The following is a 12,703-nucleotide window of genomic DNA, read 5'->3' as shown; positions in this document are numbered from 1 at the left end:
GCCAAATACGCTGTCGAATTTCTAGTAATGTACATTATAGAGCATACTGACTGGTTGCATCGTGGCCTGGTTTAGTAATTCGAACGCTCAGTAATGAAAGAGGCTGCAGAAAGTGATAGATAACGCCTTGTCTATCACAGCTATTGATCTCCACACCATCGAAAGGATCTAAAAGAGGCGCTGTCTCAAAATGGCAGCTAATATCATCAAAGACCCACATTGCTCTGGCCATGCTGTTACATCGCCACTACCATCAGGAAGAAGGTACAGGAGTCTGAGATCCATGACTTTGTGGTTCAAGAACTGCTCCTCTCCTAACAACCAACAGGCTCTTGAACGCTGCAAAACACTAACCACAACCTTACCTCAGTAACTTTGATCGACTATGGACTTTGTTTTGGATGCAATATGTACTTTGATTCTGCACACTTTTGGTCTGGTTACTTAATATTACTGATTATTTTTGATTATTTTATGTATTTATTTGTTATTTGGCCTGTAAAGTTGCAGCAAGCAAGAATTTTATTGTTCCCTTGCTGGTACATATGACAATTGAACACTTTTGACACTTGAAATGATTTGATCACATTTCAGATTGGGACCCTTCTTCAGACTGATAGAGTAGAGGCTCGTGTCCATTTCCATCCCCCTGACCCAACAAGTTCCTCCAGCAGTTTGTGTTTGTTTTGCTCAAGATTCCAACAGTCTCGTGTGCCTCTGTAATTAAAATTCTGTTTTCATTTGCACATTACAAAATGCAAATTCAAGTCGAGGATCGGAAGCAGGCTGTCGGCAGGAATAAAATGCACTTGATTGAGGGTAGTGGGAGTCTGAGGAAATGTAAAGGGCTCTGGTGATGCTATTACTGCAGTGTATTGATTTAATATCAGGGTGAGTTGCCAATATAGTAAGGTTATATTGTCGTTGTTGCAGGGTCTGTGCCTGGTTCTGAACAAACAAAATGTTGCTGTTCTGCGATACGTGCAGGGAGTGATGTGATGGTTAGCAGGATGGGCAAATAATGGGAGGGTCCCCATTGTAGAGTGGGGGGAGTAGTGTGTCTCCACTGCAGGGTGGGGGTGGCGAGAAGTGTGAGAGTGGCGAGTATGTGGGTTATTTTTTCTTGAAAAAACATTACTGTGGTGAATGCTGTGAGCTGGTAGTCACATTTATATTTTGTTGTGTTTTGTTTTCACAGATAGTTCTGGCCAGCATTACCCTTGTACCCTTGCGTGTCGCCTGTATTTTTGTCCTTGCTATATTTGCTTGGCCATGCTCACTTTTTGGACGACTCTGCTATTACACCTATGGAAATCGGGAGCCATATCCAAACTGGAAACGGTAATTATTTGTTATTTCTGTTCTGTTCTGTACATAGAGTCATAAAGCACAGAAACTGACCCTTTGGCCCACCCTGCATTTACCAACCACAATTCGCCATCCATGTTAGTCGCACCCTGCCCGTGTGTTGCCCATTATCCCTCTAAACCTTTGCTGTCCATCATTATGCATTCAGTGCCCATGAGAATAGAGGTGGATGGCAAACTTAATGTTACCTTTGTCTTTCAAAGAGATCTGATATAGGATCTGATACAGGGATCTGTTGGTTGTAATGTGCTGCTTTTGACCTCGTTTATAGTTGGCTAATTTGAATAAGATTGTCATTTGAGAATCTATAGCAGCACAATGTTCATTATGTTTTGAAACATTCTCTGATATTAAGCTTTAATTATTCAAAGTGCGGCGTCGGCATAAGCTCTTTTTTTCGAATGGATTGATTCTAGTCCTCCATGTAATCAACATGGGCCAGTGCGTGCCATTACATCTGACCAGCACTTCTGCTGGGTCAGCTCCTCTTGGAAGCACCTACTTGGATTGTTTTGTAGTTTGCTTGAAGGCCATTTGGGACTTGAAATTCTGGTTGCAGTCTTGCTTTTTCACGTTAATCAGCCATAACTCAATGTCATCTTTGTAAATTTATATCTATATATAATATATAATTATGATTTGTGTAAGAAGGAACTGCAGATGCTGGTGTAAACCGAAGATAGACAAAAAGCTGGAGTAACTCAGCGGGGACAGGCAGCATCTCTGAAAGAAGGAATGGGTGACGTTTCGGGTCGAGACCCTTCTTCAGACTTGCTTCATTTAATGTCACAGTATTATGCAGCATGGAAAGCGGCACTCCGAGTCTGCAGCTGATTTGAACTGCCCGGTTACACTCAATCTATACCAATCTATAGAATTTAACTTGAATGGGTAATCTCCATTTCTTAATCTGTTTGAAGACTGTCCTTAGGGTTGACGTAACTTAGTGGAGCTTCAGTCTCATGGAAATGTAAAGCCACATTTCCAGTGTACAATTGAAATGATTGAAACTTGGGAATCTCGCTCAGTTTTTGGAAAACAATGTCCCTGTTCTTCTGTTAGCCTGGTACTGTGTCGTAATTACAGTTATCTTTTTCCGGTTGTGGATTGAGCCAGGAGTGAAGGCGGGTCTTTCTGTTTTGTCTGTTTGAATGCCGCTCATGTGATCTATTCCCATGAGGTGCCTATTGAGTGTCCGGAAAATATGTAAAATATCTTAAGAATGATCCAAGTAAATGTTTTTGTGTATATGTCACCACACCTTGTAACAGATATGTTTATGCATTAGCTGGCAAAATGTTGCAGCTTGGAGACTAAATAGATAGTGGAAAGACTTTAGAGTGTCAAGAGATGAGTCATTTTCCAGAATATACCCAGCCTTTGACCTTTTCTTGCTGACAGTGTAATTATGTGGCTGAATCAGTTGAGTTTCTGGCCAACTGAGACCACTCCACCCCCTAATCCCATCCCCTCCAGGACATTGACAATATGTGATTTGGGTATTGGCAAAGCCATTGAATGTCAAATGTAGGTAGCTAACTTGTTGTAGCTGGTTGTTGATTGGGACTGGTGTGATGTGAACATTTCTTTCCATCTGTGTAGAAAGGAACTGAGATGCCATTTGTCTGACCATGTCAATGTATTGGCGTGTCCTTTGCATGCAGGTGTTGACTGCTTCATTCGCTGGACAGTGTGTGCAAAATTGCTTAATTGTCTTTTACAATTCCAAAATAGATGAGGCACGGCTACCGAGCTTTGATCTAATCCGTCAGTGTGCGATTGCTTGACTGTCTTTTCCATGCTAATTTTGATCCTGTAGACTGATACTGCAGTTTCAGTAGGTTGGCACACAATATTTACGCACACCTGGATATTGCTATATATTTGAACTCTAAATGTGAATTTCCAATTTATTAGATATGAATTCCAACGTATTATCACGCTCAGCAACAACAATAGTTTTTGTTGTGTTTAAATTGACAATCATATGTCTTTGTATTCATCCCATCCCATTTCTCCTTTGTAGAGGTGACACTCTGTGCGCCTTGTTTCTTTAAACATTTGCCGTGAATTACAGAAGTGGTAGCCATGACAATGAAATAAAAATGTCTGCAGCATTAGTGTGTGCATGCTGTAAAATGCCTCTATCCCTTGTATCATAGTCTTCACCACCTTTTGTACTTCCTCACATTTTATCTTTAGAGAACTAGCTGTTCCTATTCAGTTGTCTGCTTCCGGTAATTTCAGTCAGCAGGACGTTGAGGTCTGTTGTAATCTGTTCAGTTTTGTTTGTATCTTGCAGATAAGATTTTAATTGCATGGGAAAGGAAAGAAAAACAGTAAAGATTTTAAATGCAAAAAAGTATGTTTTTTTCCAATTGTCATTTTCACTAATAAAATTGAAACCATAAATACAGTAATCCTGGCCTTAGGTTCCAGATGTCATCTGAGCTTTTGTAATCACCTCAAATTACAGACAATAATTCAACACAATCATCCTCTGAAAATGTATTCTTTTAAATCAGATTTCTCTCCAACATCCTGAAGAACATGATTTTCAAACCCACTAAAGAGACACAAAGAGCTGGAGTAAATCAGTGGGTCAGGCAACATTTCTGGAGGACATTTCGGGTTGAGACTCTTCTTCAGACTTTTCCAACTCACCAATCCCTTCCACACACTCATGGATGCCTTTTTGGAAACATAAGCATATTTTATTATATTAGGTCTTGGTTAATCCTGTACAAATATTTTGGTCACCTAAATGTGAAAATAGTTACTAACTAAACTTAAAAATTGTAAGTATCAAATTTGTAATATTCTTGTGCATAGAGCCACAACTCTTAAGAAGGTTTTGACTGGATTTGCACCAGAACATCTTTCGATGCACAGTTAATAGTTAATTTCACAGATTCATTTGCTTTACCTGTGGCAAAGTGGGCAAAAACAATGAGTGGTACCATGATGCCACGCACAGTCCAAAGATGGTCTCCAGTTTACCTGGTGTATAAAACTTGAACAGAACTCAAATTAGTAAATGGGACAGAATTAGTCATAAAGTCATACAGTGTGTTATCAGGCCCTTCTGCCCAACCTGCCCACACCAACCAATACACATCTCATCTACATTAGGCCCACTTGCCTGCATTTGGCCCATATCCCTCCAATCCTGTCCTATCCATGTCTTATTGCTTATACGTTGCGATAGTCCCTGCCTCAACTACCTCCTCCAGCAGCACATTCCATACATACACCACCCTTTGTGTGAAAAAGTTAGATTCAGAGTCCTATAAAATCTTTCCCCCCTTCACCTTAAACGTATGCCCTCTTGTTCTCAATTCCCCCACTCTCGGCAAGAGATTCTAGGCAACCTATTCCACTCTATCTATTCCTCTTGTGATTTTATACACCTCTATAAGATCACTCCTCATCCTTCAGTACTCCTGAGAATAGAGTCCAGTCTGCTCAACCTTCCCCTATAGCTCAGGCCCTCAAGTCCTGGCATGATTTTTTTTCTGGATGATTAATTTGTAAACATTTTGTGTTTTGTGCATGATGCAAATGAAGTTATCTTGCAAAATTTAGACTCAAAGTCAAAAGAATGTGAAAATAGGATAAATATTTTTGAATGTTTGGTTCTGAAATGTTATGAAAGCAGAGATAGCAGCAATTTAAAATAATTGACATCACACTGTAATATAACAAAACATTTTCATAACAACTTTAATCATAAAATAACGAGTTACATTTATATAAAACTATGTGAATGCTGAGGAGGCTTTTATATGCTTTGCTGCCAAACCTTTGAAATGTAGTCCACTTGTCAGTAACGATGTTGGACAGAATGATCCTAGAAACAGCAATTGAAATTATCTGTATTAGTTTATGTTCTAAACTGAGCTTGGGGGTTCTTTTGTAGTTCTTGCTAGAGTAGACAGACCTCTTTTTTTAAATCCCACTGTTACAGTTCCTCCTTGGTTCTGTGGTATAAAACTAAATTATGTTTCCGGTGTTGGACTTAATCCACATCCTTATAATTCGGAGAAGCAAACTACCACTGATCCAACTTCAAGATGTATTATCTCTGGTTTTGAAAGTTTAAAAAAAAACTTCAATTAATTAAAAGTCTGATTACTGGAATTCCTAATAGTTGTTTTTTGTAACCAAAATGTTACTCAGCATGAGAACCCTTAAGATTAATCAGATCGATCGAGAAGTTTCTCAGAATCTCTAACCTGTAGATTTAGGTGATACAAAGATGATACAAAGCTTGGTGGTAGTGTGAACTGTGAGGAAGATGCTATGAGGTTGCAGGGTGACTTGGACAGGTTGTGTGAGTGGGCGGATGCATGGCAGATGCAGTTTAATGTGGATAAGTGTGAGGTTATCCACTTTGGTGGTAAGAATAGGAAGGCAGAGTATTATCTGAATGGTGTCAAGTTAGGAACAGGGGACGTACAACGAGATCTGGGTGTCCTAGTGCATCAGTCACTGAAAGGAAGCGTGCAGGTACAGCAGGCAGTGAAGAAAGCCAATGGAATGTTGGCCTTCATAACAACAGGAGTTGAGTATAGGAGCAAAGGAGTCCTTCTGCAGTTGTACAGGGCCCTAGTGAGACTGCACCTGGAGTACTGTGTGCAGTTTTGGTCTCCAAATTTGAGGAAGGATATTCTTGCTATTGAGGGCGTGCAGCGTAGGTTTACTAGGTTAATTCCTGGAATGGCGGGACTACCATATGTTGAAAGACTGGAGCGACTAAGCTTGTATACACTGGAATTTAGAAGGATGAGAGGAGATCTTATCGAAACGTATAAGATTATTAGGGGGTTGGACACGTTAGAGGCAGGAAACATGTTCCCAATGTTGGGGGCGTCCAGAACCAGGGGCCACAGTTTAAGAATAAGGGGTAGGCCATTTAGAACTGAGATGAGGAAAAACTTTTTCAGTCAGAGAGTTGTGAATCTGTGGAATTCTCTGCCTCAGAAGGCAGTGGAGGCCAATTCTCTGAATGCATTCAAGAGAGAGCTGGATAGAGCTCTTAAGGATAGCGGAGTCAGGGGGTATGGGGAGAAGGCAGGAACGGGGTACTGATTGAGAATGATCAGCCATGATCACATTGAAAGGCGGTGCTGGCTCGAAGGGCCGAATGGCATCCTCCTGCACCTATTGTCTATTGTCTATTGTCTGTTAAATACACACTTTAACACCACAAAAAAATGTTTTCTTCATTGCATGGAGTGGATTAATTCCTCAAATTTTTAATTTTTAATTTCACCTTGTACTATTGAAATGGTACAAAGTTTAATGTTGAACAATACTGTGCATTGGTTAACAGTTCATCAATTCATTTTAGTAATGTGACTGCATTTACCATTGTCGCTCAAAGTTCCAGTGATCAAGAGGGTTAATCTTTTATTTAAGTATGCATTTAAGATTAACCATTTCTTTCATTGAAAAATTATGTCACATTTCAAAGTGTTAAACCCGGCATTGATTTGAAAATCTAGCCTCCCAGTCCTTGGCTGGAAGTTGTGAAGGTCAGTATTTATCAACTGGTTGCACCAGATGGTTAGAAAGCTCATGCAGTGAATGTGATTAACAGATTAACCATGATGGGTTGGAAGATTTTGCTTAGTTGTACATACGTAATTTGATTACATTTATACTGCTTTGACCAACGTCTTTTCATTTCCTTCTCCCCTCCTCTACCATAAACAAATAACATTAAAATAAGAAAATAACTGCAGATGCTGTACAAATCGATTTATTCACAAAATGCTGGAGTAACTCAGCAGGTCAGGCAGCATCTCGGGAGAGAAGGAATGGGTGACGTTTCGGGTCGAGACCCTTCTTCAGACTGATGTCGGGGGTGGGACAAAGGAAGGATATAGGTGGAGACAGGAAGATAGAGGGAGATCTGGGAAGGAGGAGGGGAAGGGAGGGACAGAGGAGCTATCTGAAGTTGGAGAAGTCGAACGTTCATACCACCGGGCCGCAAACTGCCAGGCGAAATATGAGGTGCTGCTCCTCCAATTTCCGGCATTAAAACATTAAAATATGTTGGTTAGAACTTCCGTGAATACTGGACTTGTCAACATAAAGTACATTGTTTTGTACATAGTTCCTTCTTTTGTGATCCTGCACTAATATTTTCTGATAAATTAACTAGACTGTGCTGTGGAATAGTGTTTACTAGACCAAGTGGACCCGTTTTTGCATTGGTGCAGCACCCTCTCCTTCCCCCCTCCTCTCTCCTCCTCTCCCTCCCCCCCTCTCCCTCCTCCCCTCTCCCTCCTCCCCTCTCCCCCCCCCTCTCCCTCCTCCCTCTCCCTCCTCCCCCTCCTCCCCTCATCCCTCCTCCCCCCTCCCCCTCCCTCCCCTCCCCCTCTCCCCTCCCCTCTCCCCTCCCTCCCCCTCCCCCTCCCTCCCTCCCCCCTCCCTCCCACCCCTCCCTCCCTCCCTCCCTCCCTCCCTCCCTCCCTCCCTCCCCCCTCCCTCCTCCCTCCCCCCCTCCCCTCCCCCCTCCCTCCCCCCCTCCCTCCCTCCCTCCCCCCTCCCTCCCCCCCTCCCTCCCTCCCTCCCCCCCTCCCTCCCCCCTCCCTCCCTCCCTCCCTCCCTCCCTCCTCCTCCCCCACCCTGTCCCTCCCCCTCCTACCCCCCTCCCTCCCTCCTCCCCCTCCCTTCCCTTCCCCCCTCCCTCCATCCTCCTCCCCTTCCCCTCCCCCTCCCCCCACTCCATCCCCTCAATCCCCCTTATCCTCCCTCCTCCCCCCCTCCTTTCCCTTCCCCCTCCCTCCATCCTCCTCCCCTTCCCCTCCCCCTCCCCCCACTCCATCCCCTCAATCCCCCTTATCCTCCCTCCTCCCCTCCCTCCCTCCCTGGGAGATAGATTTAAACATTAAAATGTGAATAACTTTTAATAATGAATATAACACCAATTTCAATAAAACTACTTGCATTACCATTAAAACGATGACGGTGAGTAAGGTGGGGCTAAAATTGTCATGCTATCGTGTACCGTTTTGGCTGTAGTTCGATCACAAACAAACTAACAAACGAGAGTTTTAGTATATAGATTTTGTGGGATTATTGTAATAAAAATGCATAGAAACCTATAGCCTGAGGTGGAATGGTGTGGAACGAAGGATGTGGGCATGGACAACAAAAATAGAGAGATACAGTGCCCTCCATTAATGTTAAGGACAAAGACCCATCACTTATTTATTTGCCTCTGTGCTCCACAATTTGAGATTTGTAATAGAAAGAAATCACATGGTTAAAGTGCACATTGTCAGGTTTTAATAAGGGACATTTTTATAAATTTTGGTTTCACCATGTAGAAATTACAGCAGTGTTTATACATAGTCCCCCCATTTCAGGGACCATATTGTTTGGGACACAGCAATGTCATGTAAAAGAAAGTAGTCATGTTTACTATTTTGTTACATATCCTTTGCATGCAATGACTGCTTGAAGTCTGCGATTCATGGACATCACCAGTTGCTGTGTGTCTTCTTTGGTGATGCTCTGCCAGGCCTGTATTGCAGCCATCTATAGCTTATGCTTGTTTTGGCGCTAGTCCCATTCAGTTTTCTCCAGCATATAGATACAGGGTATGGGGAGGGAGGTTTCGGGGGATGTGAGAAAGAACTTTTTCACCCAGAGGGTGGTTGGAGTCTGGAACTCACTGCCTGGGGTGGTGGTGGAGGCGGGAACACTCACAACGTTTAAGAGGCATTTGGATGGGCACTTGAAATGCTACAACATTCGGGGCTACGGTCCAAATGTGGGAAAATGGGATTAAAATTAGACTGTGTTTGGTAACGGGCGGCGCGGACACGATGGGCCGAAGGGCCTCTTTCTGTGCTGTAGGACTCTATGACTCTATGAAAAGGCATGCTCAATTGGGTTCAGATCGGGTGATTGACTTGGCCACTCAAGAATTGACCATTTTTTAGCTTTGAAAAACCCCTTTGTTGCTTCAGCATTATGTTTGGGATCATTGTCTTGCTGTAGAATGAACCGCCGGCCAATGTGTTTTGAGGCATTTGTTTGAACTTGAGCAGATAGGATGTGTCTATATACTTCAGAATTCATTATACTACTACCATCAGCAATTATATCATCAATAAAGATTAGTGAGCCTGTACCTTCAGCAGCCATACATGCCCAGGACATAACACCCCCACCACCGTGTTTCACAGATGAGGTGGTATGCTTTGGATCTTGGGCAGTTCTTTCTCTCCTCCATAGTTTGATAGAAAATAGACAATAGGTGCAGGAGGAGGCCATTCGGCCCTTCGAGCCAGCACTGCTATTCAATGTGATCATGGCTGATCATTCTCAATCAGTACCCCGTTCCTGCCTTCTCCCCATACCCCCTGACTCCGCTATCCTTAAGAGCTCTATCTAGCTCTCTCTTGAATGCATTCAGAGAATTGGCCTCCACTGCCTTCTGAGGCAGAGAATTCCACAGATTCACAACTCTCTGACTGAAAAAGTTTTTCCTCATCTCAGTTCTAAATGGCCTACCCCTTATTCTTAAACTGTGGCCCCTTGTTCTGGACTCCCCCAACATTGGGAACATGTTTCCTGCCTCTAACATGTCCAACCCCTTAATAATCTTGATCTTGCCATCACTCTGATATAAGTTAATCTTCATCTCGTCTGTCCACAAGACCTTTTTCCAGAACTGTGGTTGTTCTTTTAAGTACTTCTTGGCAAACTGTAACCTGGCCATACTATTTTTGTGGCTAACCAGTGGTGTGCATCTTGCAGTGTAGCTTCTGTATTTCTGTTCATGAAGTCTTCTGCAGACTGTGGTCTTTGACAAATCCGCACCTGACTCCTGAAGAGTGTTTCTGATCTGTCGGACAGGTGTTTGGGGATTTTTCTTTATTATAGAGAGAATTCTTCTGTCATCAGCTGTGGAGATCTTCCTTGGCCTGCCAGCCTTTGCGATTAGTAAGCTCATCAGTGCTCTCGTTCTTCTTAATGATGTTCCAAACAGTTGATTTTGGTAAGCCTATGGTTTGGCTGATGTCTCTAATAGTTGTATTCTTTGTTCTCAGTCTCATAATGGCTTCTTTGACTTTCATTGGCACAACATTGGTCCTCATGTTGATAAACAGCAATAAAAGTTTCCATAGGCGATGGAAAGACTGGAAGAAAAAACAGGTGCTGAGAGCTCTCTTATAGCTGCATGAAGGAGGCAATTAAACATGCCTGAGCAATTACAGACATCTATGAAGCCATGTGTCCCAAACATTATGGCACCCTGAAATGGGGGGACTATGTATAAACACTGCTGTAATTTCTACATGGTGAAACCAAAATGTATAAAAATGGCCTTTATTAAAATCTGCCAAGTGCCCCATCCCCCAAACTTCAACCACGTGAATTTTTGCTATTACAAATCTCAAATTGTGGAGTACAGAGGCAAATAAATAAACGATGGGTCTTTGTCCTAAATATTATGGAGGGCACTGTAAGTGGAAAGAGAAAATCTAGTCAACACAATTCCTCATTATTGAGGAAAGAGTCGAATGTTTTAGGTTATGTTAACATTGGAAGTTGAGTCAGTAATCACGATGGTGCTTGGTGGGCAAACAGAGAACCCAATCAGTGGGTAGACTGGAAGGTTACTCTCCATCGTCAATAATTTGCATAGATTTCAAATTCCAGATATGACCAAACCTTTGTGATCTGATGTGGAATTTGATTATGAATAAATGAATGGAAGCTTCTGCATTTTCTGCACTCTCATCCCCACTCTCAGGTTAATATTGATATGAATCAATATTGAGGCAATTCATTTCAGTGACCATATGGTTTGGAAGGGAGTGAATTTTTTTGACACTGCCACCCAATCTCCTATGATTTTGGCAATTAGGTAACCCATACTAGAAAGGGTGATGCAGAAATCCTCATCAAACTAGGTCCAAGACTATGAACCTAGTCTTAAAGCTAAAATGTGGGATTAGGTTGAAAACGGGCGCAATGGTCTGTGGAGTGATACATTTCTGTGATACTTTGAAGAAACAAAAATGTAATTTGACAATAATTTGTAGGTTTAAGGCCTGGACCTTTGGTCTGCTGAAAGCCATTTGACTTGCATGATCAACAAGCACCATGGCAAATTAACAATCTCAATGATAAAGCTTCTCTCTCAATATCGAGGTGATTATAGTTTTATCACAACTTGTACGCTGCAGCATGCTTTTGTATTGTAGATGTTTTTATCATATCAATGTGCTCATCATATCAGGCAAAGCCCACAGCACATAGAGTTTCTAAGAGGTGGTCTTTTCATTGCTGATCAGGCCTGAGTTTGCTTCTGAGATCAGATAGCATTACTCCATTTCAAATTGATTTTATTGATAATTATTTCATTCTTTTAAATTTTTCATTTGAAGAGACTATTTGAATTAATATCTTATTGGTTCTAAATGGTGGGTGAACTTCTGCTGCCTCTGCTCCACTCCTGGTAGCATAGAGACCTCCAAAATCAATATTGGTTCTATTCAAGAATCACTATTGTTGGTCCTATTCAAAAATCATTTTAAGTCCACCTAAAAATCCCGGTATTTATTTTTTCCCAGTTAATGCAGATGTGCACAGTGCAATCAAATATATTACAACTTTTCATGGAGCTGCATTGTATTCCTGACCTTCAACTAAGTCATCCCCTGCCCCAATCCATTGTTGTGAAATAAAGTTATGTTCTAAACTTGGAGAAAACTGCTAATTTCACATGCCTATAAATTTTATTTACAGCCGTGTTTCGCAAGTTATGTTGCAAGTCTTGGGACGTGCCTTTTACTTTTGTGTGGGTTTCATACAAATTAAAGTGACGGGGAAGAGAGCTGAAACGACTGAGGCACCAATTCTTGTTGTTGCTCCTCACTCAACCTTCTTTGATGCAGTTGTGAATATCGTGGCTGAGGTACCATCAGTTGTCTCACGAGCTGAGAATGATAATGTCCCTTTGTTAGGATGTAAGTTTTATTTATCATTGTTACTGCTTCACTGTTTTCCTTGCATTAAGCTGTTGTTAATTTTTGGGGTATCAATTGTTAAATGAGGTATTAATGTGTAGCATTTTAAGTATATTGAAATGTTGAAACAAATGAGAAAATGTAGAAATATAACATTTCAAACATATAATTATACTAAAACCGTTGAGAGACCAGAAGAGGGCTTATAAAATTGGGGAGCTGAAGATTCCAGTAATCAATATTGTGGCAGATTTATGTTTAATCTGGACAGCTCATTTATTAACTCTAAAAGTTTAATATGGGTAATTAGCATCCCAAAAATAGTATTTTATCAAATA

General features: G+C 41.7%; 1 protein-coding gene across 1 annotated transcript in view; it reads left to right on the top strand.

Annotated features, from left to right (window-relative positions):
* lpcat2 (lysophosphatidylcholine acyltransferase 2) overlaps positions 1-12,703 on the top strand; it is a 36,338-nt gene that overhangs the window by 2,778 nt on the left and 20,857 nt on the right. The window contains exons 2-3 of the mRNA XM_078400374.1: positions 1,199-1,341; positions 12,145-12,365. Of these exons, the coding sequence (XP_078256500.1) occupies positions 1,199-1,341; positions 12,145-12,365 (364 nt within the window). The remainder of the gene's footprint in view (positions 1-1,198; positions 1,342-12,144; positions 12,366-12,703) is intronic.

This window comes from Rhinoraja longicauda, chromosome 6 (assembly GCF_053455715.1).
Source record: "Rhinoraja longicauda isolate Sanriku21f chromosome 6, sRhiLon1.1, whole genome shotgun sequence".
NCBI classification, from domain to species: Eukaryota; Metazoa; Chordata; class Chondrichthyes; order Rajiformes; family Arhynchobatidae; genus Rhinoraja; species Rhinoraja longicauda.
Note: the sequence above shows the minus strand (reverse complement) of the source record. Positions and strands in the feature narration are given on the sequence as shown.